Source organism: Apus apus, chromosome 19 (genome assembly GCF_020740795.1).
Source record: "Apus apus isolate bApuApu2 chromosome 19, bApuApu2.pri.cur, whole genome shotgun sequence".
Taxonomy (NCBI): domain Eukaryota; kingdom Metazoa; phylum Chordata; class Aves; order Apodiformes; family Apodidae; genus Apus; species Apus apus.
The window spans coordinates 2,742,202-2,769,162 of NC_067300.1; the positions used below are offsets into that span (position 1 = coordinate 2,742,202).

The window sequence follows — 26,961 nt, forward strand, 5'->3', positions numbered from 1 at the left end:
CAGAGCCCAGGTGCCACAGGACTGCCCAAGTGCCAGCACTGGCCCGAGGGTTGGGGAGACCCTCCATGAGTGAGGCTGGAGGAAGAGCAGGTTGGGCTATTTCAAAAGCCATCTGCCTTCACATTGATTCAAATCATCTTGAGCTGCCCTGAGCTGTGCATGCATTAGCAACAGGGATTCAGATTTGATTGAAGTGCCAAGGAGTTTAAAATCTTGGGTGCCACCACGTCCCAGAGTGATGTCCAGGAGCAGAGAGGCTGGGTAAGCTGCACCAAAGCACACAGCATGCTGGCCACTCAGCTCCCTTCTTTGCTGGCATCTCCTCTAAGGAGAAAGCTGCTCTGCAGAAAGCTGCCCAAGTGTCACCTTCCCCCTGCACCAACCCACCTCCAGGTGCTGCCAGAGCTTTGAATCCAGCCAAATGACTGTGTGCAGAGGGGAAGGAACCAAGGGGAGGTGGTGGCATTTCAGCACCAGCCTGGCAGCCTCTGTGAGGATCTCAGCCTTGTCCCCAAATCTTCCCTTCCCAGCCCTGCCCTTTCCAGCCTCAACCTGGCTCCACCAGCTCACTGAGCTGCTGGCAAACACTGAGGATCAGACCCCTGTGGCATAACCAGGAGCAGCCACCAAATGGTCATAGTTACACTGCTATTAAAAAAGAAAAGCCTACCTGATGCCCCTGTAAAATCTGCCAGTGCCACCTCCCCAAGTCCTGCCACTGAGTTCTGTGCCCATCATCTGTGCCCACCCCATGTGCCCTGTCCCAGCCCCACAGCTAGGACCAGGCTGCACCCAGAGGTGATTCCTCCTGGCCAAGGGAGGGTGGGCACAGCCAGCTGCCCTGAATCCCACCACCCCACTTCTGCTCTCCCAGGGACCCTGACACTGCTCATCTTCTTCAGGGCACTTTCTTTCTGCTGAAGTACGTGAGCAGGGGATTTGTCTTTGTCCCCAAACTTACTACTTTGGGGGCAAAAGCAATTAAATAGAAATTGCTCTGGACTATAAAATGTAACGGCCTTTAAAGCTGAGAGCATTTGCTTTCAGGAACTGGCTATTTTAAGACTGTGCTTTCCTGGATTTCCCTTAAAAGGCCCATCAAAGCCACGTGCCACTGCTCTGAAAAATGAGTATTTTTTGAGGAGGCTGCTCCCTCCTACAGACTCTCTGCTCCTTTGCCCCATCTATCTTCTGGTTACTTATAGAAGCTGGAGGCCAGGTGAGGCCCTTCCAGCCCCTCTGCAGGATGCAGCAGGAAAACTTTTGTATTTCTTCTCTGGCCTGGGGTGCACAGCAGGAGGGATGAGCTGGAGAGCATCTTTCAGACAGGCAGCCAGTTTCCATTTGCAAATTAAGTGGTGGAGAAACTGCCACCTCCCTGGGGAATACAACCCAACCTTTAATTAACCTCACAGCTCCAAATGAGTCCCTTATTTCCCAGTTACTGCTAACAAGAGCTTTGCAGAGCTACTCAGCCCGATTCCTGCAGGGTTTAAATTCTGAACAACTGTGCCAGTCTGAGAACAAGCCCAGCTTTCTTCCTCTCTCCCCTTTCCTCTCCCACCTCAGAATGCACCCACAGGAGCCCCAGAGCCCCTGGCCCTGCCTGAGCACAGACCTCTCTGACTTGGGGGGCAATGACATCCATGTGGTTGCTTCACTCTCTGTCCTCACTGCCTAAGAGGATCATGCCAAGCTCATGGAAAGCCTGCAGATGGGATGTCTGTCCTGGAGGGGGTCAGAGGACAGCTGGGAGGTGCAGAAGCTCTGTAACAGGGGACATAGGTGAGGAAGATGCCCCCTCTGTCTCTGCTCTCCCTCTGGGGACACAGAGATCATCTGCCAGCTGGCAAAGGAGCTGCAGGCTCTTGTGCTTCAGCTTCACTTTCCAGAAGAGGGGAACAGCTCAGTGTCATCCTCTCCTTACTTACACTTCTTGTGAAACAGACACCAAAGACAGACAGGGGCTAGCAATTCAACTGGGTTACTGCACTGGGCCCCATCCTGCAGCTTCAGGGAACTGGGAGCAAGACCCTGGGAAGAGAAGGCACCTTTGGATAGCAGCATCTCTGCTAGGAGGCAGTTGAGAAGAAAAACAAAATCAAGAGGGATTTCAATCCCTTACTCCTAACAATGAGGGTTGGGGCAGGAGGCAGGGACAAGGGAAATGCCAGGCTGCCCTGCTTGTAAGCAATCAGGAATTCAAATTGCTCTGATCAGACAAGTTGCCTCTGATTATTGCAGTCTGCAATTAACCTCTGCTTTGCAGGACTCATCTTGAGATCCAAGATCTACAAGAAGTGATGGTGGCACTTGGGCAGACACAAATCATCTGTGGGTGGCACCAACAAACACAGCTTTGTCTCACCTCAGCATCCTTCAAGCACCCCACAATGGAACTGCTTTTCACATGGCAGGTCCTGATCAGCCTCGTCCTGGTTTGATTTTCTGGTGTGAGTTCACCCACTGACCCATGGGGAGCTGATGGGACAGAGGGTCCTGCTCTAGTGTCACCGAAGCCAAGGAAATCTGTGTCCCAGGGTTCAGGGTGCCTGTGACAAACTCAATCTGGGAGCACTACAGCTGTCCCCTGCTAGATAAGTGACATTCCAAGAGGGCTTTTGGGCCAGCTTCACAGCTAGCAGAGGTCCCCTCTCTCTCAAAGCAGCAGCAGTCTTGGCTCCACCACTTGCTGGGTGTGCTCAGCCTGCTGAATCCTGGGGTTTCCTCCCAGAGCAGGAGGAGGGAACACTCCCTGCACCACAGGGCCGAGCTACAGGGCACAACCATGAAGATCTTCTCAGCCTCCTACCCAAGAGCTCTGACAGGGATTTCTGTGGGATTTCTCCCTCCATCCAGCCTCTCTGAAGTCTGTGTGAGGATTCCTCCCTGGCTGAACGTGCACAACACAAGCACAATAACCCCCTTGATTTTTGCACGCTCAGGGGCCCCTAAGGAAGATCCTCCCCATCCCTGAGGGTGTGTGATGGGATGTGAGCAGCCTGGGGGCTGTTTAGCCAGGGTGCCCCTGCAGCAGGACAGGACAGCACAGCAGCAGGTAGAGCAGGCAGCAGCCTGGAGTCCATCAGGCACCAGCTCTGCTGGTCCTTCCAACACCCCAGCCCTGAGCTCTCAGGGGGCTTTACTGCATGCAGGACACTGGTACCAGCTGGGTTTGGCTCCAGGTCCCCAAGCCCTGCAGCCATGGGGAAAAGGACTCTGGAATAACTCAGCAGAGGCCCAGGAAGAGCAGGCAGAGTGAAAGGAGGTGGCTGCTTACGTGGCTGGAGCACACGCTGGCCCTGGACAGCCCGTACCCACCTCCCACCTGACCTAGACCCCACGTCCACAGGGACAGCCAGCCCCTCTCCTGGGGCAACCACAGCCCCCCAGCTCCTACCTCCATCAGGTCTATTAGCCACAGGAGCCGCTCCTGGGGACGTGCCAGGGGAAAAGCCAATTCAAACAAGCACAAATGCAAAAAAAAAAAAAAACACAACAAAACATCAGGGAGGATGCAGAACAGATGAGCCAGACAAGCAAATCCCAGCAAACACATCCCCCCTCTCCCCAGGCCCACCCAGCAGAACCCAGATCCAGATGCCCCAGGGCTGAACGTGAAAGCTGCAAGGAGCCCCTCCTGAGAGAGGGGCTGGGGAGGGCAGCAGCAGCAGGGGCTCAGGGCACAGCAGGGCAGGGGGAATGGTTTGGGAGCTCTGGCCTCTTCTCTCCTGCTGGCTGAAATAATCACCCACCCACCAGGAGCTGGTGCTCTTTGCTTGGCAGTTGTTTTAACAAAGAGTGGTGGCAACCATCTCGAGGATCAACGTTCCCACCATCACTCAGAGGGGTGTATGTTCTCACACCCCATGAAAAAAGGTGCTGGGAAAGACCTGTAGTGTGACTGAGGGACACATGTTCTTGGGGACAGTGGTGCCCACTCTCTATGCCAGACCAGCACCTCGGTCTCCCTCCCCAAACCTGGTGTGCCAGGTGGGGTTGGGCCACCACTCACGTGCTGGGAATGGGGTGTCATGGAGCAGGAGGGAGAGCACTGTGCACCTGAAGCAAGGGGTCCAGCCCCAGGCAGGGGGACAGCACAGGAACAGGGTGTGACACAGAGTGCACAAGTCCTGGCAGACCTGTGTCACCCCTCTGATATTTCAGCAAGACTTTCCCAACAGGCCGTTGGAGAGAGGTACAAAACTGGCTCTGTTGGTCCTGATCCAGAAAGGATCTCACCATAACCCACCCCAAACAGCACAGATGGCTTTTCCTGGGGCTATTTCTGAAATCAATGGGACAAAAATCACTGAGCTCTGATGCTCTGCAACTCTGCCAGGCCTCTGGGGAGCCTGGACCAAGCAGTGCAGGAAGGCTCAGCCTCAGGAAAGCCCCCCTCTCCTTCCCCACCTTGGCTGTGTTGCCTGGACCCCCTGGAGCACAATCCCACTCACCCCAGCCCTGGGCTGCTTTCCTTGCTGCCCAACGAGCAGCCAAAGCCCGTTGTCATCTGATTTTCATGAAGGTTTTAGTCTCCAAGGTCGTTCATGCATTTATGATGAAAGGCATTTTACGGGTAGGAAATTAATTTGTGTGGCTGCACGATCCAAGGTGATTGTGGTAACTTAATTAGCTGGTGTGTGCAAGGAGGGCCTGGCAGAGAGAGGTGGGAGTGGTGCTGGTTTGTGGTGGGGAGTGGGCAGGGGCTGGGACAGGGGGCAGCTGGCCTGGCTGCTGCTGTCCCCACAGCCAGGGTCTTTCAGAAGGTGATTTAGAAGTGACAGGCACGGTGTGGCAGTGCCAAGCTGCTGAGATTTCTGTCTGGCTGCAGCTGACACTGCAGAGTGGAGTCCTGGAAGGGAGGCAGATTTCCTCCCTTGCTGGGGACAAGGTGACACTTTGCAGAGGGCAGGGGCACGTTGGCCTGAGGGGCACAGAGACACCAAGCACGAGTCACAGCATCACCCTGTTGCACCTACAGAGCACACCACTGCACCCAGCCTGCACGGGCAGTAACAGCTTTGGGGGAATCTACCAGGGAAGCAGACTGAACAGGGCTTCCCAAAGGGTGAAATGGGAAAAGGGTGGAAGAAGGGAGATTGAGGTGAGACATTAGGAAGAAATTCTTTGCTGTGAGGGTGGGGAGACACTGGAACAGGTTGCCCAGGGAAGCTGTGGCTGCCCCATCCCTGGCAGTGTTGAAGGGCAGGTTGGATGGGGCTTGGAGCAGCCTGGGCTGGTGGGAGGTGTCCCTGCCCATGCAGGGGGTTGGGACTGGATGATCTTTAAGTCCCCTTCCACCCCAACCCATTCCATGATTCTATGAAATGCCCTGACAGCACTTCAGGGAGGTGAGTTTTTCTGTAGGGCTGCCAGGAGCAGGTGCTGGAAGATAAAGGGACAACCAGGAGGGACCTACCCGGGCTGAGCTGACGGTGGTGGCAGTGAAGTGGCTGCTGGAGGAGGAGACAGTGTCACTGTAGGACATCATGGAGTAGGAGTCAGTGGCCAGGGGCCCCGAGGGCTGCCGTGCCTTCATGGACTCGATCTCTCTCTTCAGCACCAGGTTGTCGAAGCGGTCGAGGTCTTGCGGGGAGATCACACCCCGCACCTCTGAAAGCAGTGAGAACTGGGCCAGGCAGACAGACAACCAAAGAGAGGTTGGAGCACGTCCTTACTCCTGGGTAGGTGAAGACCCGTTCCTCCCACACTGTTCGGCAGTGCTCATGAGATGTTCTGGCAGATAATGCACGACTGGTTTTGGCCCTAATCTTTACCAGAAGCTCCCCTGGCACTGAGCACCAGCCTGTATCCCTCATAATATCCTACATCTGGAGTTTGCTTTCACACCCTCACACCCTTCACCCCGAGCAGACAACCTTGCAGGCACTGAGCCACACACCATGGCCGTGGCTCTGCTCAGTCCACCAGCTACAAGAAAGTGTCCCTGACCCTGGTGTGAGCCTCACCTTAGCGTGTGTGTTGAGCAGCTCAAAGAGTGCCATGACCAGAGCATCCACAGAGATGTTGCCCTCCTTGTACTCATCAAGGTAGTAGCCCATGGTGGCCCGTTCCTGTTCGTTCAGCAGGTGCCTGGCCTGCTCCTCCAGCATGACTCGGGTCTGGTTCACCATGCTGCTCAGGGTAACCTGGGAGCCAGCCAGACCCCGGTAAAACACAGGCTGCAGAAGAAGACAGGAGACAGGCTTTGGCCTGGGATGCTAAGGAACCAGCTGCTGGAAGGAGGGCAGCTGTCTGTCTGCTGGGACAGCTGGGCAGGACCCAGAAGTGTCCCCTCACCACGGGCTCTCTGCCCCAGCTCCCCATGCTTCAGACCACTGCTTTCACCCAGCTACCTGCTGGGAAGCTGGACTGGAAGGGGGATGCTGAGATCCTGGAGGCAGGTACCCTCAAGGATTCATCAGCACAGCCACTCAGTGTGTCACTGCTTGTCTGGGCAGCTCCAGAGCCCCTTGGGATCAAGCAGCACCAGTTGACTTCACAAAACAGCTTCCCAGCTCTGCTCAGCGAGCAGGGACACTGTCCCCTGGCCAGCTTTACTAGCAGGCTGCTTTCCTTCCAGGCACGGGTGGAGGAACTGGGGCCACAAGAGGCAGGGAACCTTCCCATCTGGCACAAAAAGTCTGCAAGCTTGAAGCAGACTCTGGTGAAAAAAAGAGCCACTGGCAACCAAAGGAGTCCCAGAGAGAGACAGGTCTGGATGCAGACAAAAGACTTTTTACTTCAGGAGACATTTCTAAGGGGAGATCCTTGCTGTCTCCCTCCCTGGCAGTGCTGACACAGTCAGTGCAGGGATATGGAGCCAGACAAGACCCTGACTGTCCCAGGGACACCGAGGGGTTGAGGCTGGGGAGCATGTTTTGCCAGCAACCAGTGCAAAGCCATTACCAGTGAGGGCCACCTGGGAAACCTTGCTGCTTCATTTCCAGAGCTCTGCTCTGGGGAGGGAAAGATTCCAGGAGCTGTCAGGACCCAGAGACAGGCCCCACGTGGAGACATCATGGTCACCTCTGCAGGGTGGAGGGGGTCCCCATGGTCCTTGCTTGTTTGTGATCATTGCCCCTTGCCCATTAAGGTGCTGGCTCCCAGGCTGGGAGGCACCAGATGTGCTGCAGACCTGACCCACCAGTGGCTCAGAATGGGGGGCAACCATTATATCAGTGTTTGTAGAAACACACCACGAGGTGGGGAGGAGAAAGGCTGGAGCCAGTTAAAACCCACCACTCCTCATAAAACCAGCATCCCTTTTATCACCAGGAGCACAAAGCCCTCCCTCCCATGGAAAACATGAGCCAACAGTGGTGAGTTTTCTCACGAGGCATCAGGAAGACCTAAGATCTCTTACCCTGGCTGTCACCTCCGCAGCACGGTTGCCCACTGCCCTGCAGGGAGGGAGAAGATCAGTCAGCACCAAGCACCACGTGCCCACCACTCAGCAACTGGGGCCTGGTAGGAGACCCGGCAGGAACATTCCTCTCTGTGCCTGCAAGCTGAAAGCTTCTGGCCTGAGAGAACAGAGCAGGGGCAGCAGCAAGTTGTCCAGACCTGATCCACCACCAGAGACCAAGATGTTGCCTTTTAAGCACTGGATATGGAGACCACACACCTGAGCCCTGGGGGTGCTCCCATCCACAGGTTGTCCCTGCAGACTGCAGAGCATCAGGCTGCCACCATAGAAATACAGAACCATTCAGGTTGGAAAAGCCCCTCGGGATCACCCAGTCCAACCATCATCCCTGCTCTACCAAGTTCTCCCCTAAACCATCTCCACCAGCACCACATCCAAACGACTCTTAAACACACCCAGGGATGGTGAATCCACCACTTCCCTGGCAGCCTGTTCCAGTGTCTGACCACTCTCTCCTTGAATAAATTGTTCCTAATGTCCAGTCTGAACCTGCCCTGGTGCAGCTTGAAGCCCTTCCCTCTTGTTCTGTCACTAATGACCTGTGAGAAGAGACCAGCACCAACCTCTCTACAAGGACCTTTCAGGTAGCTGTAGAGACTGATGAGGTCTCCCCTCAGCCTCCTCTTCCTCAAACTAAACATTCCCAGCTCCTTCAAGCCTTCTTCATCAGATTGATTCTCCAGGCCCTTCACCAGCTTCATTGCCTCCTCTGTCCTCGCTCCAGCACCTCGAGATCTCTCTGGAATCGAGGTGCCCAAAACTGGACACAACACTCCAGGTGTGGCCTCACCAGTGCTGAGCACAGGGGGGACAATCACCTCTCTGCTTCTGCTGGTCACACTATTTCTAACACAAGCCAGGATGCCATGGGCTTTCTTGGCCACCTGGGCACACTCACAGAATCACAGAACGTTTGGAGTTGGAAGGGACCTTCAAGATCCTCGAGTTCCAACCCCCCTGCATGAGCAGGGACACCTCCCACCAGCCCAGGTTGCTCAGAGCCCCATCCAACCTGCCCTTCAACACTGCCAGGGATGGAGCCCCCACAACATCTCTGGGCAGCCTGTTCCAGGATCTCACCACCCTCACACTGAAGAATTTCTGCCTGATCTCTAACCTAAATCTCTCTTCTTTCAGTTTAAAACCGTTACCCCTGGTCCTCTCACTGCAAGCCCCTGTAGAAAGTCCCTCCCCAGCTCTCCTGCTGGCTCACATTCAGCCGCTGGTCAGTTAGGATCCCCAGGTCCTTTTCTCCCAGACAACTTTCCAGCCACTCTTCCCCAGGGCTGCAGCTTCACACCCACCCTGGGTGACTGTGTGAGCTCCGAGGAGCCGCTCTGGGGTGACAGACCTACCCAGCAAGCTGGCCAGGGGTGTCCCAAGCACCTACCCTGCGCAGCTGACGAGGGTGTCCCCGATCTGGGAGCTTGCAATCCACCTGGTCTCGTCCACGGTGGTGCGGGCGTGGGGCAGCCTCCCGATGTCCTTCACCGTCATGATGAGGTGGCGGGAAGACTTGAGCAGCTTCACCGCCTCGTCGTGGGGGATGCTGAGGAAGCTCCTGCCGTTCACCTCCAGGATCTGGTCTCCTACCTGTGGAGAAGAGATGGGGTGAGCCTGGCAGGCCGTGGGGGCTTTACCCTTAGGAACACGCCTTCCTCTCCCACTGGGAAGGAGCTGCTCAGTCTAACCCACCTCTAACCCACCGCCAGATGAGGGACGTGGCAATTGGAGGGGTGAAGAAAGACAAGGGAGAGGGACCAAGTGCTGGTGGCTGGAGACCAAGCAATCAAGCTGACAGCCAGTAAAGGACCAGGCTGGGAAGCCTGGAGGAGCCTTTTCAGGATCCCAAGTCAGATCAGTCTGCCCGGTGTCTTCCATTAACTAGAACTGCAGACCAACTTGGTTAAAACAGCTCCCAGAGAATATCAAGATCTCCAGCCCCCATCCCTCCTGCCCAGCTGGGAGGTGAGGAACCATCTGCAGGAGCCCCAGCCTCAGATCTCTGTGTGCAGCAGGGAGGGTTCAGATGAAGTGTCTCACCACACTCTGTAAACTGTGGGGTCTGGGACAGCTGGATTTCATCTCTCCTCTCCTCATTTCCTCCCCAGCTGGTCCTGAGAGCTTTCATTTTGTAGCCAGGGCCTTTGCTGCCATCAGGAGCTTCCCTGCCAGCCTGGCCATGTCCAAGACACAGCACTCACCTGCCATTTTTCCTTTCGTCCCAGGTCCTCTCTTTGCTCCTGGGGCACCCAGTGCCCCTCCTCCTGAGCCTGGGATCACAATTCACCCTGGTTCTGACAAGCCACCTCTTTGAAACTGCTCTTTCATATCTTTGCTTAACCACAGCCTTCTGTTCTGCTCTGTCAAAACACAGTCTCATTTTCTTTATGCTGCAGGGCAGGCAGTGAGACATTCCTGTCTCCCTCTCGGAGAAAAGGAGAAAAGAGGGAGGAGGGGAGAATTTCTAAGTCTCAGATAAAAGCACACAGAGTAAATGTGATCCTTTCAGCTCAGTCCATCTCATTCTATCACAAGGACAAGGAAGCCTCAGAGGATTGGGATTAATTCTCCAGACTTACTCCAGTGAGAAGGCACAATTAACCACTGCCAAGTCTACGTGCTGGGCTGTGGCTCTGCTGTCACCCAAGTTTTCCCCAGTGCTACCCAGAACTTTGCTGGCATGAAAGCGGAGGAGATCACCCCGTTCCAACCTCTCTCCCATGGGCAGGGACACCTCCCACCAGCCCAGGCTGCTCCAAGCCCCATCCAACCTGCCCTTCAACACTGCCAGGGATGGGGCAGCCACAGCTTCCCTGGGCAACCTGGGCCAGGCTCTCACCACCCTCACAGCAAAGAATTTCCTCCTCATGTCTCACCTCAATCTTCCTCTTCCAGTTTCAATCCATCCCCCCTCATCCCATCCCTCCCTGCCCTTGTCCCAAGCCCCTCCCCAGCTTTCCTGGAGCCCCTTCAGGCACTGGAAGCTGCTCTGAGGTGTCCCTGAAGCCTTCTCTTCTCCAGGCTGAACACCCCAACTCTCCCAGCCTGTCTCCAGAGCAGAGCTGCTCCAGCCCTGGGATCGTCTTTGTGGCCTCCTCTGGACTCACTCCAGGAGCTCCATGTCCATCTTATGTTGGAGGCTCCAGAACTGGACACAGTACTGCAGGTGGAATCTTGTGAGAGCCAAGTGAAAGGAGAGAATCCCCTCCCTTGACCTGGAAGCCCCAGGATTGCCCTGGATGTGGCCACCACAACAGCAGAGAGGTGACATGACCTCAGAGCAGCACAAAGCACTTCACTCACTCCTGCCTGCTTCCCAGGGGAGGGCAGAGGAAACCCTCAAATCCACTGCCTGGCACTGTGCAACCAGGCATTGCTTGGGCTGCTCCAGGGATTTCCCAGGCAGAGTTCCTTAGTGCCAAGGAGGCCCAGCAGCTTCCCTCCCTGCCCTTTGCAGGGCCACAGAGGGGTCATTCATGGAGAACTTTGTGCTCCTCTGGCCTTGCAAACATAGATGCAGAGGGAAAGATGGCAGAGGAGCTCCCTGAGAAGCTATAAAGAGATGGAAAGGAATGGGAGAACCTGAGGGTTACTGGACATCCAGAAGGTGAGGAAGAAAATCCCAAGATGCCTGAGGCAGCAGTGAGAGAGGGAGCCTGGGAGGGGGGCAAGATCTACCAACAACACCCAAATTCTGTCAGGTCAGTTCAGACCAGAGGTGTCAGAATGGGCTGGGAAAGGTGCTTTGAAGAGCCAGGCAGGACTTTGCCACTGGCCAAGATGGGATCAAAGCCTCTTGACTGACCAGAGAGGACACAGAGAAAAAAAAGGCTAAAACCAACAACTCATGGACCTCAGGAGCAGCTGTGAGAACGATCAAGTAAAACTGCAACAAAAATACATGATGAGAAATTGTGATAAGAAAAATATCAAGAATAACTCTAAAACTAATGTCACAGCAATATCCAAGTGATTGCCTGACCTGGCTGTGAGTGCAGTCCCTGACTACATCTCTGCCTGCCCAGCAAGGAGACAGAGATACAAGTTCTAGAGAAGGGAAACAAAAATGATTAGTGGCAGATGAAGGTGCCTGTGAAAGGAGAGATTGAAAAGATAAGGCCTGCTAAATTTGGAGATATGATGTGTGAGGAGCTTGGTGGAGCTGTACAAAATAATGCTGGCAATAATAAGCCAGAGAAAGGCTCCTGTTCACCCTTCCCTCTGGTGGAAGGACAGAGGGTGCTCAGTGAGGCTGGAAGGATGCTCAGAGTGGCATGGATGGCAGTAAAGGAGCTGGAGCAAGAGCACCACAAACCCATTGATTTGTTTAGGTTGGAGAAGACCTTTAAGATCGAGTCCTGACACAGTTTGGGTGCAGCCAAGCTCAGTTCTGCATTCAGCTCCATCCAGTGACCTCAAGCAGATTTGCCTCATTCTTCTGGGGCCAGTTCTTTCCCCCGTGACACTCAGAGGGGCTGGTGGACAGCAGGGGCAGCACAGGAGAGCTCAGACCCCACCAACACCACTGCCAGGACCCTGAGATTTGTCCTCACACTGCTCAGCCTCTGCGGTTCATGGGGAGCTGCTCAGCTGACAAAGTAAAAGAGATGATGTAGGCAAGAGATGAACCCAAGAAGGCCAGCCAAGAAGGGAGCCAGGTCCTTCAAGCTGGGCTGGTGCCAGCTTGAAGGGAAGAGGGAGCAGGAACTGCTGCATTGCCACAGTCACTGCAAGGCCCTGGAGGTGGCACAGGCCAGGTCCTGCTGCACCATCTTCTGCTTTGGCTCCAAGAAAGATGGTCCAAGCAGCAAGCCCTGCAAACAGAGCTGCACTTGGCTGGCCTCCTGCTCTGCTGACTTTGCCTGTGGAAGGATGAGACACAGCACCAGGCATGGGTTGGGCTTGGGATGGTGGTCCTTTGCACCAGCTGGCTGGAGGGGAGAGACCACAGAGGAGATCTGTGCCAGGCTGGGACACTCACACCTACCCCAGCAGCCTGCAGAGCACAGATCAGTTGCCAAAATCATGTGCTAGGGATGTGAACCTTCCCTGGTTTGAAGGACATCCTGGAGCCAACCTCAGCTCTGTGAGCCACCAGAGGCAGCCAGCTCCTCCTGAGCTGATCCACAGGGACCAGGAAACAGGCAGGAAGGGAGGGAGCCCAGGGGAAGGCAGATGACACAAATGACCACACTGCCAACCCTCAGACTCCACAAACACCTTGGGTCCCCTTCGAGCTCTGTCAGCTCTAACCCAACAATCAGAAACTCACTGGCTACCACCAGAAGAGGGAGGGAAAACAAGGCACGTGCCTGAGCTGCCAGGAGAAGCACAGTCAGGTGCAAGGACCTTCCTCTCAGGTCTTCCCAATTCACTGGAGTGGATTTTGCTGCTGAAACAAGGAGCACTGTGCTCACTGCAGCACTGAATCAAAGAACCCCCAAATTAGATTAGGTAGTTTTATTGCAATAATCAATCTTTAATAGTTTGCTATATCAGGGATTAAACTTTCATGATTCATTTTTGTTCAAGACAGTGATACAGATTTAAGAACCTTCCTTTAGTTCCTCCTTTCAAGGGTGGATCAAAGGGAACCTGGCAAGCCCTTGCCACATCAGGGAGACAAGAGGGACCCTGGACAAGCTACTTCACCTCTCTGTGTCTGTTCTTCCTCGCTGCCTCAACATTTATTTCAAGTCCTTCATGGCTCTCTGGTCTCCTGTGCCCTGTTAGTACAGCACCCAGCTCACAGTCACCTCTCTGGTGCTGCCAGAATATTAACACTGAGTGAGAACAACCAGCCACAAAATACTTGGATAAGTTTGAACACCTCGTGCACGGGGGAAAAAAGACCTTGCAAAAATAATTGCTGGTGAAGGGCAGATAAGGGAATTGTTGGGCAGCTCAAATGCCTGCAGATCAGCCTATCTTGATGAGAGGCTCCTATTAGAGCTGGGAAGGACTTTTTTGCTAATTAACATAGATACAATTAGTTTTTCCCCAAAGTTAAGGACAACTGGGGAAGTAACAAAACACTGCAGAGGTGCAAAAGAACCAATGGTGATGGTTTGAAACTGGAAGAGAGCAGGTTTAGGTGAGACTTTTGGAAGAAATTCTGTAGTATGAGGGTGGTGAGACCCTGGCCCAGGTTGTCCAGGGAAGCTGTGGCTGCCCCATCCCTGGCAGTGTTGAAGGGCAGGTTGGATGGGGCTTGGAGCAGCCTGGGCTGGTGGGAGGTGTCCCTGCCCGTGCAGGGGGGTTGGAACTGGATGATCTTTAAAGTCCCTTCCAACCCAAACTATTCTATGATCTATTAAAACAAACATTGCTGCATGCACAGCTCCAAACCAGCACAGAAGAAAAGAAGCAATATAATAAGACACAAAAAAAGTGGTAATAAAACACAGAAAAATTATTGTCCTGGATATTTTAGGAACACATCTTGAGTTGTGCTCAGCTGATGGTGGGTGAACACAACGGGACCTGCTGAGTGCTTGACCACTTCTTCTGGAGACAGGGAGAATAACATGGGAAAAGGAGGTGCAATGAAGAGACACTTAAGGGACTTAAGGGTTCTGAGCACCTAAAGTCTCCTAAAAATCATCAGCATTGGCTCTGGGAGAAATTCAGTCACACAGACAGAAAAACAGGTGAGAGATTTTAAACGTGAGTTCATGTTAAATGACATCAAATTGAGCAGGGAATAACAGAGCTAACAGGATGCCAGATGGGTTGGCACTGGCATCAGTCTTATTTCATGCCACTAATATGCTAGGAGAGAGGTTAAATTACACTTGTGGATATCACTAAAGTAGGAGTGTCTCTCTAGCACAAATAATTACCAAAAGCAGACCTAAAGAAATTAAAAATATGGGCAGGAAAAAGGACAAATTGATTTGGAAAAGAACCAAATCAAGGCTTGCAAAAAAAAATAATAAAGGAGATATTCAGCTTCCTCAGAAGGGAAACAGGTTGGAGCAGATGATCCCTGTCCATCGAGGCCAACACAGGAGGGATCAGAGAGAGATTTGGGAGCAAGGCAAAGGAACAGCAGGTGCCAAAGTGCTGTCTGAGAACACGTTCTTTTCCCCAAGCACCTTGCAACACAAACAGGAGGAACAAAGCAGATCCAGACTGGAATTGGAGCACCCAAGGAGAGAAGATGGTCTCTTGGGGCAGGCAGAGGTTGCAGCACTGCTGCAGGGATGTTCCTGGAAGGCTCCCTGAAGACAAGCAATTCAAGCAACATCTGCATCCATAAAGGCAACATCCTTTGAAGGACCACTCCACGTGGTCTCCAGTGGAAAGTTTACATCTTGTCTACCACAACCTCATTGAATTTCTCCCTGTACAATTTATTCCCCAGACTCTGAGGCAGCCAGGGAGCTGATTTTTTTATCCTCTCAGTATCTCTGTCTATGTGCAGACCTCAAAACACAAGCCAGTTTTCAAGAGGCAGCTTCACCACTGCCACTGCTGATGCAAAATCACTCACCTCTTCCTATTTTTAGTCCCTGTTTTTTCTCTCCACCTCCCTCATATGGATACACAAGGACTGTGGTAGCTTCATTTTACCCCAGCCTCTGTGCTGGGAACTCAACATTGAGCTGTTTGTTCGACACAAGCTACCTGAAATCTGCTGTTTCTGATGCAAAGGTCAAGGAGGGGAAAATAAAAAAAAAAAGGCTTAAAAAAATCCTCCCATGATACAAAATACATCAGCAGACAAAATGAACAAGGAAGAAATCAGGATGAGCAGAGCCACAGACGTCAGCAGAACGAGCTCAGCTCCTGCTCAGCCTTGGTATGAACGTCAGGAAGGAAAGCAAACAGGACAGGCTCACGTTCCTCCTTCACAGGTCTCTGCCAAGCTGCAGTTTTTCAGCCTGAGAACTTACAGCCAGGCAGCAAATTTCAAACTGTGCCCAAAGAGCAGACTGGCAGAAGTTTTGGGAATGAATAAACATCGGGAAGGCCGAGGGCAAGGGCAGGAATATTTCCTTCTTGGCTGGCTGCAGCCATCCTGCCCCGTGGCCATGGGGCCTGAGGGAGCAGAGTGTGGGACCTAAACCAGCAGCAGCAAGGCTGGATCTCCCCTGGGACCCACTTGTCAGGACCCCGACCCCGTTTCTGTAGCAGGCACAAGCCAGCTTAGCTCTCAGGCCTGAAGAAATGGTCTTGGTTTTGACTGGCTTGCAAGCCCAGGTTGTCAGCCCTTCCATCCAACTTGAAGGGAAATGTAAAACGTGTTATCAAAGCATTCAAAAAATCTGATTCGGTGCCAGAGACCATAGAGACCTAGAATGGTTTGGGTTGGGAGGGACCTTCAAGACCACCCAGTCCCACCCCCTGCATGGGCAGGGACACCTCCCAGCAGCCCAGGCTGCTCCAAGCCTCATCCAACCTGCCCTTCAACACTGCCAGGGATGGGGCAGCCACAGCTTCCCTGGGCAACCTGGGCCAGGCTCTCACCACCCTCACACTCAAGAATTTCCTCATGTCCAACCTCCATCTCCCCTCTCCCACTTCTAATCCATCCCCCCTTGTCCTCTCCCTCCCTGCCCTTGTCCCAAGCCCCTCCCCAGCTTTCCTGGAGCCCCTTCAGGCACTGGAAGGTGCTCTAAGGTCTCCATGGAGCCTTCTCTTCTCCAGGCTGAACACCCCAACTCTCCCAGCCTGGCTCCAGAGCAGAGCTGCTCCAGCCCTGGGATCATCTCCATGGCCTCCTCTGGACTCTCTCCAGGATCTCCATGTCCTTATGTTGGAGGCTCCAGAAGTGGACACAGTTCTCCAGGTGGAGTCTCACAAGAGCAGAGGAAGAAGCTATTCCCTAAAATGAGAAGTCTGGCAGAATCAACTCAAATGATTCTGGTAACAAATTCAGTGGAAGCAGCAAAACCCACAGAAGTATGCACTGCTTGGGAAGTCAGCAGGAACTTTCCCATCAACCCAGCAAGGTTAGGTTGAACCCATGGTGAACAAAATCTTTTTTTTCTATTGCAGAGAGTAATGAATTGCCTGGAAATCACATTTTCCCAGCTGTTCTTCCTCCCTCATGGTGTCACATCCCTTCCACCACCACCTGGAGCAGAGTAGGGAGCATGGAGATGCAACCTACACCCAACCATGTTTAAGAGCAGAACATAAAAGGCCTTTCTGTATCTCCAAACCTCCAAGAAGTTCTCAATTTATGGCCTGCAATGCTCACAAATCAGGGCAGGGAGTGTCTGTGCACATCTGAAATCACATAAAGCCTGACATTCAGAAAAGCACCAGCCTTCTGGCACTACAAATCAGTTACTAGAAAAGAGGACAACAAGGAGAGAGGCATCAAGAGTCAGTAAGCAGAGGCTCTGGTGGGCAAACAACTGCCATGGTGTGAGGACCTTGCCTGGCAGGGAGGGATGGGAGCAGCAGGCAAAGCTCCATGAGCTTCAGTTGCAGTGTGTGGGGTTATTGACTTGTTTTCCTGGCAGGCAGGAGAGGAGGGGTGGAGGGATAATGCCCTGTGTTGTGCTGTTGTCACTTCTCCAGTGAGTTTGCAGGTGACATTAGCCACGCTGGGCACATGGGCACGGGGGCCCAACCAAAGGAAGCAGCAATTTTCCCTGTGCAGCAAAGAGAGGGATTTGAAGCAACCCAGATGCACCAAACACGAAACAAAGAACCTCAGGAAAACAATGCAACTCCTTTTTCTACTCCTGCTTTTTAATCTTTCAGGCTTCTGGTGTTCCTGAAGTGCAGGCTGACACTCTGGCTCAGGGTCAGCAGGTGCTGGGGACACAGATTTGCTTCAGATGGTGGGTCCTCTGACCCAGCAAAGCCACTCCTGTCACACCCAGGGCAGCTTGACCAGTCCCTCTTTTATTCTTTTGGCAGCTCTTTTAGGAAGACAAACTGCCTTGTGCCTGTTGTCCTCCATGTGTTGAAATCCTCACATCCCAGAGCAGTGTCCCTGCTGCTCCTCACCAGGACCTTGCAATGAACAAGCACACACTGACACCCCTGGGGACAGCTGGGGACTCTGGTCAGGTCCACTGGCACAGTGGCTGCAAGGTGGGCAGCCCAGAGGAGCAACATGTGCTCTGGGAGAGCAGAATGGCCTGCAGGGAGTTTCCAGCAGCAGTTTTCACTCCTTGCTGCCCCAAGATGCCCAGCCACCTCCCTAAGAAGCTCCCACAGCTCCTCATCCCTAGTGCTCAAGTGACCCTCTCATATGGCAGAGTAAGCCCCATTTCCCTGCTAGGAACAGAGAGATGAAGACTCCAATTGATCCAAACCTCCAAAACAGTCAGTGGAGAGAAACAGGACCCTGCAGCAGACAACTCAGTTCAAAAACATACCCTGCAAATCACAGCATCATCACCATTGTAAACAACATCCAAGATCACAAAGTCCAACCGTGTCCTCCTGAAGCATGTCCCGAAGTGCCACATTGACCTGGTTTTTTTAATACCTCCAAGGATGGTGATTCAAAGGTCTCCCTCTTTCTCCAGGGAAGCCTGGTGACCTCAGTGCCCAGCTAGATGGGCCCAGGGCTTGGTGCCAAAGCAACCTGAGGGACAGGACAGTGTCTGTCCCAGCCCTCTCCACCCATCTCATGCTACCACAGCCTTGACAGATGGAAGTGACTTTCTGGGGCCACTGGAGCAAAGCTGAAGGCTTAGCCCTAAACTCTGCAGGCCTGATCAAGGGAGAAAAACATCACTTCACAGCACAGAGAGGGGATCAGAGCAGACTAGATCTCAGTCCTCAACAGTCCTGCACCATTTCAGGGGACTGAGAGAACATTAAGGAGTTTAACATCCATCAGGTCTCAACTGACAGAAGGAGCAGGGAAAGAACTGTCTCTTCTAGCCCATGGGATTGCACTGGAGGAAGCAAAAAAGGCACAATGTGATTGCAGGGAGCTGGGTCATTTAGAGAGAGAAAACACCAGAAAAGCAATCCTGAGTGATGAAGTAAAATGCTATGGCCTGAGGAGTCTGAATTTCAAACCTGCCCCACTCATGAGCAGCACAGAGATACACCTGAAGCCCAGTGGTTCCTTTTTCAACCTTTTTTACTTGTGAACACCCCAGAACATACAAAATTTTATCCCCAAATACTCCTTTCCAGGAACAGCTGAGGTTCCAGGATGTTCCATCTTCTTCTGAGACCTGGTACAGCAGGAAGGCTGGAGGAGCTGGGAGGTGACGTGTGTGCATGGTGGGATGAAAGAGACGTGGGATCTTGCTTTACAAAAGGTCTGCAACAAAACTGTAGCCAACTCTGGACCAGCCCAGCCTCAGAAGGGCCCAGTCAAACCTCAGAGCATCCCACAGGAACCTGTCTGACTATGGAGAGAGCCTGTTGTAGCTGGAGGTCACACCAATTTAGGCTGCTGACAGATCAGTTCTCCTCTACCCCGGAGGGTGATCCTGCTGTTTCTGCTTGTTAACACCTGATCTGTGTGAGCACCAGGGTGCAGGGGAAGCAACACACACCTGCTCCCAGCCAGCCTGGCCTCCTCTCATCCTGCCAGCTACACACGTGCCCTGCAGGCAGCCTAGGGGCACCCTGTGCAAAAGCCTGGCTCCACCAGAATGGGACTGGATGCCAGATGCAGGGACAAAGCACAGGACCAGGATCTTTAATAGGAATCTCTTCTCTGCCAGCTCAGAGTGACTTTCTTCACCTGCCTGATCTGCTGCACTCTTAGATATCTACACCAACCCTCCCCCCTCCCCCCAGGCTATCTCCAAGGGGAGAAATCAGGTGTAGGGGTGTGCTAAGAGAGAAAGTAAATACAGCCCCCTCCAAGAGTTGTCAGGCTGCATTTCTCTTGGCAAAACCACCTTGGTCCCTGCAGGCTTAGTATCCAAAACATCCAAAGAACCTGCCCTGAAAAGCTGTTCCCAGAAATGCAACACACACCTCTCCACTGGGAGTTCTGCTTGGCCAGGGCAGAGAAAGGGAACAGCAGCAGTTTCCTGCTGAGATGGCTCTGCAGCCACAGCACGTGGAGCTCTGCCTCCCACCCCAGCCCACTCCTCTGAAGTCACCCTTACCTTTAATCCTGTGCTCTCTGCTTCGGAGCCTTTATCCACCCCGGTGATGTAGATGCCCAAGGAATATTCTGCCCCTCCTCGGATCATGAGGCCCAAGGATTTCCCTTCATTCAGGACCAGATTCACCTGCAGAGGAACAGGAACACTCATTCAGGTGGTGTCTGAGAGCCACGTCCCCTTCTGTTGATGCCTCCAAGCAACTGCAGCTAAAGACAGAGCTCTGACCCAGGGACATCCCCTCCCTGCTGTGGCCCCAGAGCATCCTTTGATCCACAACCAGCCCTGACCTCCTGTGTAGGCATGGGGAGATGGACAAGCCTGGGGAGCCACAGGAGCAGCTAAACCTGCTCTGTCCCCTCCTGGAGAACAGACAGGGCTCAGCTATGCGAGGGGCAGCACTCGTGGCCTGGGAGGATTACGGCCATAAAGCAGAGGAGAAGTTGATCTGAGGCAGTCTCAGCTCTCTCCTTTTACAGGAGCATCTCTGGGGTAGATGCTCAGCTGAGAGAAATCCCCCCCCCAAAAGCACTGGACACGGATGGAGCAGTGCCAGTCAGCACTGGCTGTGAATTGCCCCCCTACCTACCCCTGCCCTGAGCAAACACATCATCCCACACCAACCACCCACACCCACCCCTGAGCCACAGCCCAGCTCCGTTCCTCTGCTCTCCTTCCATGCAGTGCTGCCTGTGAGGGGACACTCCAGGCCCTGCTTTAGCCTTGGGGGAGGAACAGAGAAGAAACAACAAGACAAAACCCTGCAGAAGCACAGGCTGCAGTGGGGGAGACCCCAACACAGCCCCAGCTGCTCCTGGCCCTCTCCTCACACCAGCTTGGCAGGTCACCCCACCTGCCCAAGGCACAGGAGGTACTCAGGACTCTTCCCTGCACAGCCATGTGCCTCACTAGCTCTAATTAATAATGCCACTAGCTCTAATTAATAATGCTAGCACAATTTTTCCAGCTCCTGCCCAGAACAGCCAGCACACACTGCAACAGATGTTGACCATTTACCCCAACTCTCCACCAGGCAGCACCTGGGCAGTGTCTGGCTGCAGAGCTGGTTCTGCAGGGCATGGCTCAGCCATCAACCAGCTCCCCACCTGCCCTCTCCCAGCCTCTCCTCCTCAGAGGACCTAAATGATGTCTGAAAGCTCAGGTGAGAGCTCAGAGTGAACGAGCAAGCCTGTGTTTAGCTCCCTTGATGACTCTCAATTTAAAATAGCCTTTGTTCACTCCCTGCATGACATTTTCTAAATGAATAACTCCAGGTTTTCTTTTGCTTTTGTCCCAAGTTTTCAGTAAATTCCAGAGAAAAGCAGGCAGCAGGAATAAAAAACAAAGGAGAAAAAGCCCAAATGTGTTTCATGCTGATAGAAACCACCAGAAACAGGCTGTTTGTGAATGGCTTTCACATTTAAAACTCTTCATCACAGTCAAATCAAAAACCTGAACACTTACCTGGATGGAAAAGTCCTTTCCAGCTTCAAGTCACTAATTAACCTGCCTTTCTAGAGGACACAGCAGCACGCAGGGAATTCAGCATTAGGCTGGTATTGAAAACACATTTTTTGTCTTGGTAGTGAGACAGAGAACAGCAGCAGGACATGAATTGCTTAAGGACCACGCACTGCAAAATATTATACTTTAAGAAATGGATGCCCAAGCTGCTCCTGCTTTTCTGTACTGGTATCACAACTGGCTGGCACCTGCATTCATGCCTCATCTCCTGCATGTTTTATGCATGTGGGAGCTAGAGCTGGGGTGATCCCATGGATGCAGGACCAAAGCAGGCAGGTTCCAGACCATGGAAAGCTGGAGGGGGAGAACTGCAAGGTATCAACCACCTGTACCAGTATCCCTGCCTAGGGCTGCACAGAACTGACCTTCCCTGGGTTAGTCACCCCCCTTGCTCTAAAGTGCTGGAAACAATTCTAGGATTGGAACATACTAAAGGAACCATAAAGGGACCTTCACGCTTCAGGTGGAGAGTGGGCATCATACCCACCCAGCAGAGCATGTGCCTGTCAAAATCAAGGGCAGTTTAATCACTCTGGACACTAAATGATTACTTTATAGGACACTTCACTGGGTTTTACTACAACCAGAAAAATATTAAACTTTTCAGAAGTCCTTCTCTTTTTCTCCCCATTTGTCTCACGACATTCAGGGTGTCCCTTCTACTGTATCTTCTTCACCACGCTGGGATCACTCCTTTCTTAAAAATTCCCCAACTTTGGGGAAAAAGACAAGCAGAAGAAATGCAGCAAAGTGCATGCAACCACAGAGCAGGGTCCAAACAGACTGGTGAGTCCCTAAACAACGAGTTTGTGTGCCAGGACTTCAGAGAAATTCACAGCACAAGGGGTAGCTCTGTGTTAAGACATTTCCATCTCCCTTTAACACTATCCTGATGGGCTGGTAAGCTGAGAAGCTGCTCTCCCCACTCTGGTATCATCAGGTGGAGTAAGAGATACTCCCTCTCCATGTCAACCTGAGGTGCTGCTGTGTGAGCTGGTTTGTTTACACACGTAGCAGGCAAACCCAGCCTTGAAGAAGCAGAAAGCAATGAACACAACCCCGAGCAGCAAGGATCTGACAGACCTTCCTGCAAACCCAAGCTGAGTGGAAAAAAAAAAAACAACACCTGAGCACTACTCAAAAACGTGTTGCTGCTGGCAATCCCAGAAAGTTGGGTTGTTGAGGGCTTAACTGCATTGATTTCTTAATCAATTAATACCCACAGCCCTCTGAATAAAGCCCAAGGAAATGGCAACAGGACCTCAGGCTGCTGGGAGGAGCGTGGCAGCAGCAGGAGGCAGAGAAATAACCCCTCCTGGAGAATTCATCTTCCTGACAAACTGCAGATTTAGGGAAGAGCTGAGAAACAGAAGGGAGTGCTCGAATGCGGGGAGCTCAGTGTGATCAGAGCGGGGAGGGGTGAGGGAGGAGAGGGGAGAAAGGCTTCAGGAGCAGAGCTAAGCTGCTCGCCAGGCTGAAGCAAAGGCTGAGTCACTCAAAGGGCTTGGGGATAAGAGGGGAGATTGTTTTGCACCCTCTGTCCCAAGGACCTCCTGCCTGGAGAGGATGTCTCCAGTGCTGGGCACAGGGCAGGGATGGTGTTAGGTGGGGTTGGCTGCCCCAAACACAGCACTGTCCCCACCCACTGCCATCCTCCCAAGGACATCTCTATGGGTGGGAAGCAACTCATGGAATGACAGGGAAGCACAAGCCAAGCTGTGCTGTCCAAGGAATCACAGGCTGGTGTGGGTTGGAAGGGACCTTAAAGATGCAACCCCTTGCCGTGGGCAGGGACACCTCCCACTAGAAGGAACTAACCATGTCCACCATGATCAGGCTGTTGTTTCCAGTGGTTTCCACCACTGGGATTTGACCCTGCCATGATGGAAAGCACTGGGCCTGGGCCTCACTGGGAGCAGACCCCAACACACCATTTCCTGGACCAAGCCCTTCTGCTTGGGCTCCTCCCCACTCAGGTCAACAGGTTTGTAAACATGATTACCACTTTTGAGCAATTCTTGTCCCAGAAGAGGGCATTTTGGTGACATGTCCACTGGGTGTTTCCTCCCTCCTCAACTCCCCCCCCCTTTCTGCTGCCAGGCTGAAGCTCAGAGGGAGAAGCTGTGACCTACCCCAGGGCTCAGCACCAGGGAGAGCTGGGATCCCTCCAACCTGCTAAATGCACAGCTCTCCTAACACCCTCCTGAACCAGAGGGAGCTATTCTGGGGGAGAACTGAGGACATTTAAGCACTGAACGGGTAAATTAGCTTATGGGAGGGGGATTTAGGTTATGGTTGGACTTGATGATCTTCGAGGTCCCTTCCAATCGTGATGATTCTATGACATCCAGGCAAGGTAACCCCCCCACACACCTTGCTGAGAAGGGCTCATGGCAGCACAGGCACTGCAGTCCCCACCTCCTCCCTATGCCCACCAAAGCTGTGTCCAGCCCCAGGCTACCCCTGTGAGTACAACACAGAAACATTTGGAGGATCAAGGTCCCCATTTTAATCTCAGTTGTAATGCTGAAACCCCTGCTGCCTCCTGTAGCAGGGGATGGAGGAAAAAAAAAAATAAACATGCCACCACGAGCAAGGCTTTTGCTCTGAGCTGATCCCTGCATGGAAAGTCCTTTCTCAGGGTTTATGAAATTACCTGTTGACAGATTCAATTTTACCATTAGAAAAAGCACTTCCAGACAAGAATTGCTCTGCATCAGTATGATGAGCACAGCAGCTGAGTGGCTGAGGAGGTTTCACCCGTGCTGACAGCTCTTGCCATGTCATTATTGCTTCCATGCAACAAAAACAACACTTGAGGAGGCTCGTGGGGCTCATCCTCCTCCTGCTTCCCCAGGAAGCCCCACTGGCTTCTGTCTAGACATCCTGCAAACGTGGAGGCTCACAGGAACACAGAGCCAGTTCATGACCCACAGCTGAGGTCCTGGGAGCTGCCAAGGGAGCTGGATCCATGGGAGCTGCCTCAACACCAGCCCCCCTTCTTCTGTAAGGCCATGCTGGGGGCTTGGCTGTCACAGCCACACCACCAGCCACCTCCAGGCGTGCTCAGTGCTCACACAGCTCCAAGTGCTGCCTTTTGCTGCACCACAGGCACGTGTGGGGCACTGGCTGGCAAACAGGGTCTTGCAGGAGGTATGTGCTGGGGCAGGGAGCAGCTCCCACAGCTGGGAGGTGACACTTGGAGCAGAGGGACAGGCAGGCAATGACAGAAGCAACAAAGAACAGTCTCTAAACCAAGTCCCCTGCCAAGGCTCAGCCCAGCAATGCTGCCCAGGCCACCTCCCCATGGGCTGCGCTCGAGCCACGTGGCACAGTTACCACTTTTGGATGCTCTTGCTGCTTAAAAGGCCTGAAATACTGCAGAGGTGGCACTGCTGCCCCTCAGCATGGGGTGAGGTGATCCGAGTTCCAACCCAAGGGACATTTTGGGGTGTATCTGCTGGGACAGTGCTACAGACCACCCAAGGCAGGAGGATAACTCCAATCCCCAGGGAGATGAGAGACTCATGTCACACTGCAGTCACCACAGGAAACCTGCAGGCAAGCAGGGAGCTGACCACAACCCCCCCGAGGAGCTCAGAGAGGCTTCTAGCTGCAAACCAAAGCAAATCCCAGCATGGTCAGAGCAAAGAAACAGTGAGAGTCGTGGGGAGCTGTATCACTTAGCACTGAAAATGTCATTACAGTCTGATAGAAAGAAATCCTTCCTCATCTCTCCTGCATCTTTTATCCTTCATGCTCAAGTAGTCACTGTTAGCATCTCAAACACTCAAGCCATGCAATGTTATCATAGATACAGCTTTTTTTTTTTTTTAATAACACTAATTATAGCTACTCTTTAACACACAACTGCCTGAAGCAGGAGACTTTCACACTTCTCTTCTCTACGTGTGTTTTCTTCTTTCTGCTGCACCAAAAGGTGAAAGGAATAAGCTGCTCCCCTGGTAATAAGCACATGAGAGCAACAATTCAGCTGATGAAACGGTATTTCTCAGAGAATTAGCAGCCCAAAACTTCCAGAGCATTTTGCATGTTTCATCTTCCTCCCAGCTCAGTTTTTGCTGGTTTCCAAAGTGTTTTTAATGAAATCAGCTGTTGATCCCATAAGTACATCCATGACAATTCACAGCACAGTCTTTTCTGGTGTGAAAAATCAAAGGACTTAACCCTGGGCAGATCATAGAACTCAAACTGCTGTGAAGCACAGGGTAAACCACTGCAAGCAGGTCCCATCTTTCCAGCAAGGAGGCCACACTCCCTGTTGGGATGGTGCTGGGGAACTGTGGCCTGTTCCTGTGCCTGTCCTGGAAGCAGGTGGCTCCAAGGATGTTTCACCACAGCTTGGCACTAGTGGAAGCCCTTCATTTCACTCAAGACTGACCAACTTCACTGGCTACTTCACTGATGGGGAAGATGGGCACAGGGCTCTGGTGAAACCCCAGATCCAGTGATTAGGACTGCAGGGAAGCCTGCCCTTCCTGCAGGAAAACACTAACAGCAACATTTGGGAACTACAGGCATCTCTTCAACCTGTCACAGACAACACAGGCTTGGGAAGTGTGGAAATTTACAGTGACTTGCACAACCACAAGTGCATACCTGCCAGCACCTCCTTCATCCCTCCATTCCCTTCAATTCTCACATCACTTCTTGGGCCTTCTCATGAGACACCGTTAGGTCAGGTCCACACTGAGTAGTTGGCTCAGATCTTGGCACTCAGTTCCTGCTCATCCACACAAGCCTCTGCCCCAAGCTTGGTGCAAGCTGGATTTTGACCCATAGAATCATAGAATTGGAAAATCATAGAATCATAGAGTTGGAAAAGACCTTTCAAATCATCAAGCCTTAACTAGTAAGTCCAGTGCTAAACCACGTCCCTCAGCACCACATCTACATGGCTTTTAAACACGTCCAGGAAGGGTGGCTCCACCACCTCCTTGGGCAGCCTGTGTCAGTGCTTGACAACCCTTTCAGTGAAGAATTTTTTCCTAATCTCCAGCCTAAACCTCCCCTGGTACAACTTGAGGCCATTTCTTCTTGTTCTACCTTGTGTTACTTGTGAGAAGAGATTGGCACTTGCCTCTCTAGAGAGCAATAAGGTCTCCCCTCAGCCTCCTCTCCTCCAGACTAAAGAGCCCTAACTCCCTCAGCTGCTCCTCGTAAGACTTCTCAAGACCCTTCCCCAGCTGCATTGCCCTTCTCTGTACCCCCTCCAGCACCTCGATGTCCTTATATTGTGGCACCCAAAACTGTTCAGTTTGGCCCAGAACCACTGACTGGACCAGGATGGTGCAAGCAAAGCCAGCAGACAGTCACCAGGAACTTCCAGAGCCCTAGAATGGCTTTGCCCACAGCCAAGGGTGAAGGAATCCCAGAGAACACACCAAAATGTGTAACAGGAATCCAAAGGCAAGGAAGGTGCCAGCCCCAGGCCAGCAGCACTGGCTGCCCCCCGCACTGAACCAGCCCTGCTGCAACGCTACCCAGGCCTGTCTGCCCTGCCAGCTGAGAGAACAGCCACCCTGGCTGCACACCAGGCCAGCCCATCTGCTCCACACCTCCAGCCCACTGCCCGGGAAGGTCAGCAGCCAGATCCCTGCCTCCCCAGAAGGATCAGTTACACTATCACCCACCCGCCAACTGCAGCGGTTTCCATTTCAAGCCTTTTGATACCCCAGGCTCCTGCCTGCAGATGAGCCAGCTTGGTAAACTATGCTGCAAACCCCCTCCTTCCACACACAGAGCAGGAGGGAAAGGCAGCCAGACAGGGATGTCTCTTGTTGCCTGATGAATGTAGGATTCTTCCACCAACCTTGAACGTAACCTTCCAGGAGCTGGAGGTACCAGCTCAACTCCAGCAGCGTTGCAAGCTCAGCTGCACCAGTGCAGGAACAAACCTGCTGGTTTACATGGCTTCAGCCTCCTGCTTGGAGG

General features: G+C 52.8%; 1 protein-coding gene across 4 annotated transcripts in view; it reads right to left on the reverse strand.

Moving 5' to 3' along the window:
- The window catches only part of WHRN (whirlin), a 51,946-nt gene that overhangs the window by 7,782 nt on the left and 17,203 nt on the right, over window positions 1-26,961 (reverse strand). Inside the window, exons 3-8 of one of the 4 annotated variants that reach the window (XM_051636841.1) lie at window positions 19,486-19,611; window positions 8,823-9,025; window positions 7,370-7,406; window positions 5,973-6,185; window positions 5,423-5,632; window positions 3,401-3,433 (exon numbers count right to left, since the gene is read on the reverse strand). In XM_051636841.1, coding sequence (XP_051492801.1) covers window positions 3,401-3,433; window positions 5,423-5,632; window positions 5,973-6,185; window positions 7,370-7,406; window positions 8,823-9,025; window positions 19,486-19,611 — 822 coding nt within the window. The remainder of the gene's footprint in view (window positions 1-3,400; window positions 3,434-5,422; window positions 5,633-5,972; window positions 6,186-7,369; window positions 7,407-8,822; window positions 9,026-19,485; window positions 19,612-26,961) is intronic. The other 3 variants (XM_051636842.1, XM_051636844.1, XM_051636845.1) reach the window with 3 other exon arrangements.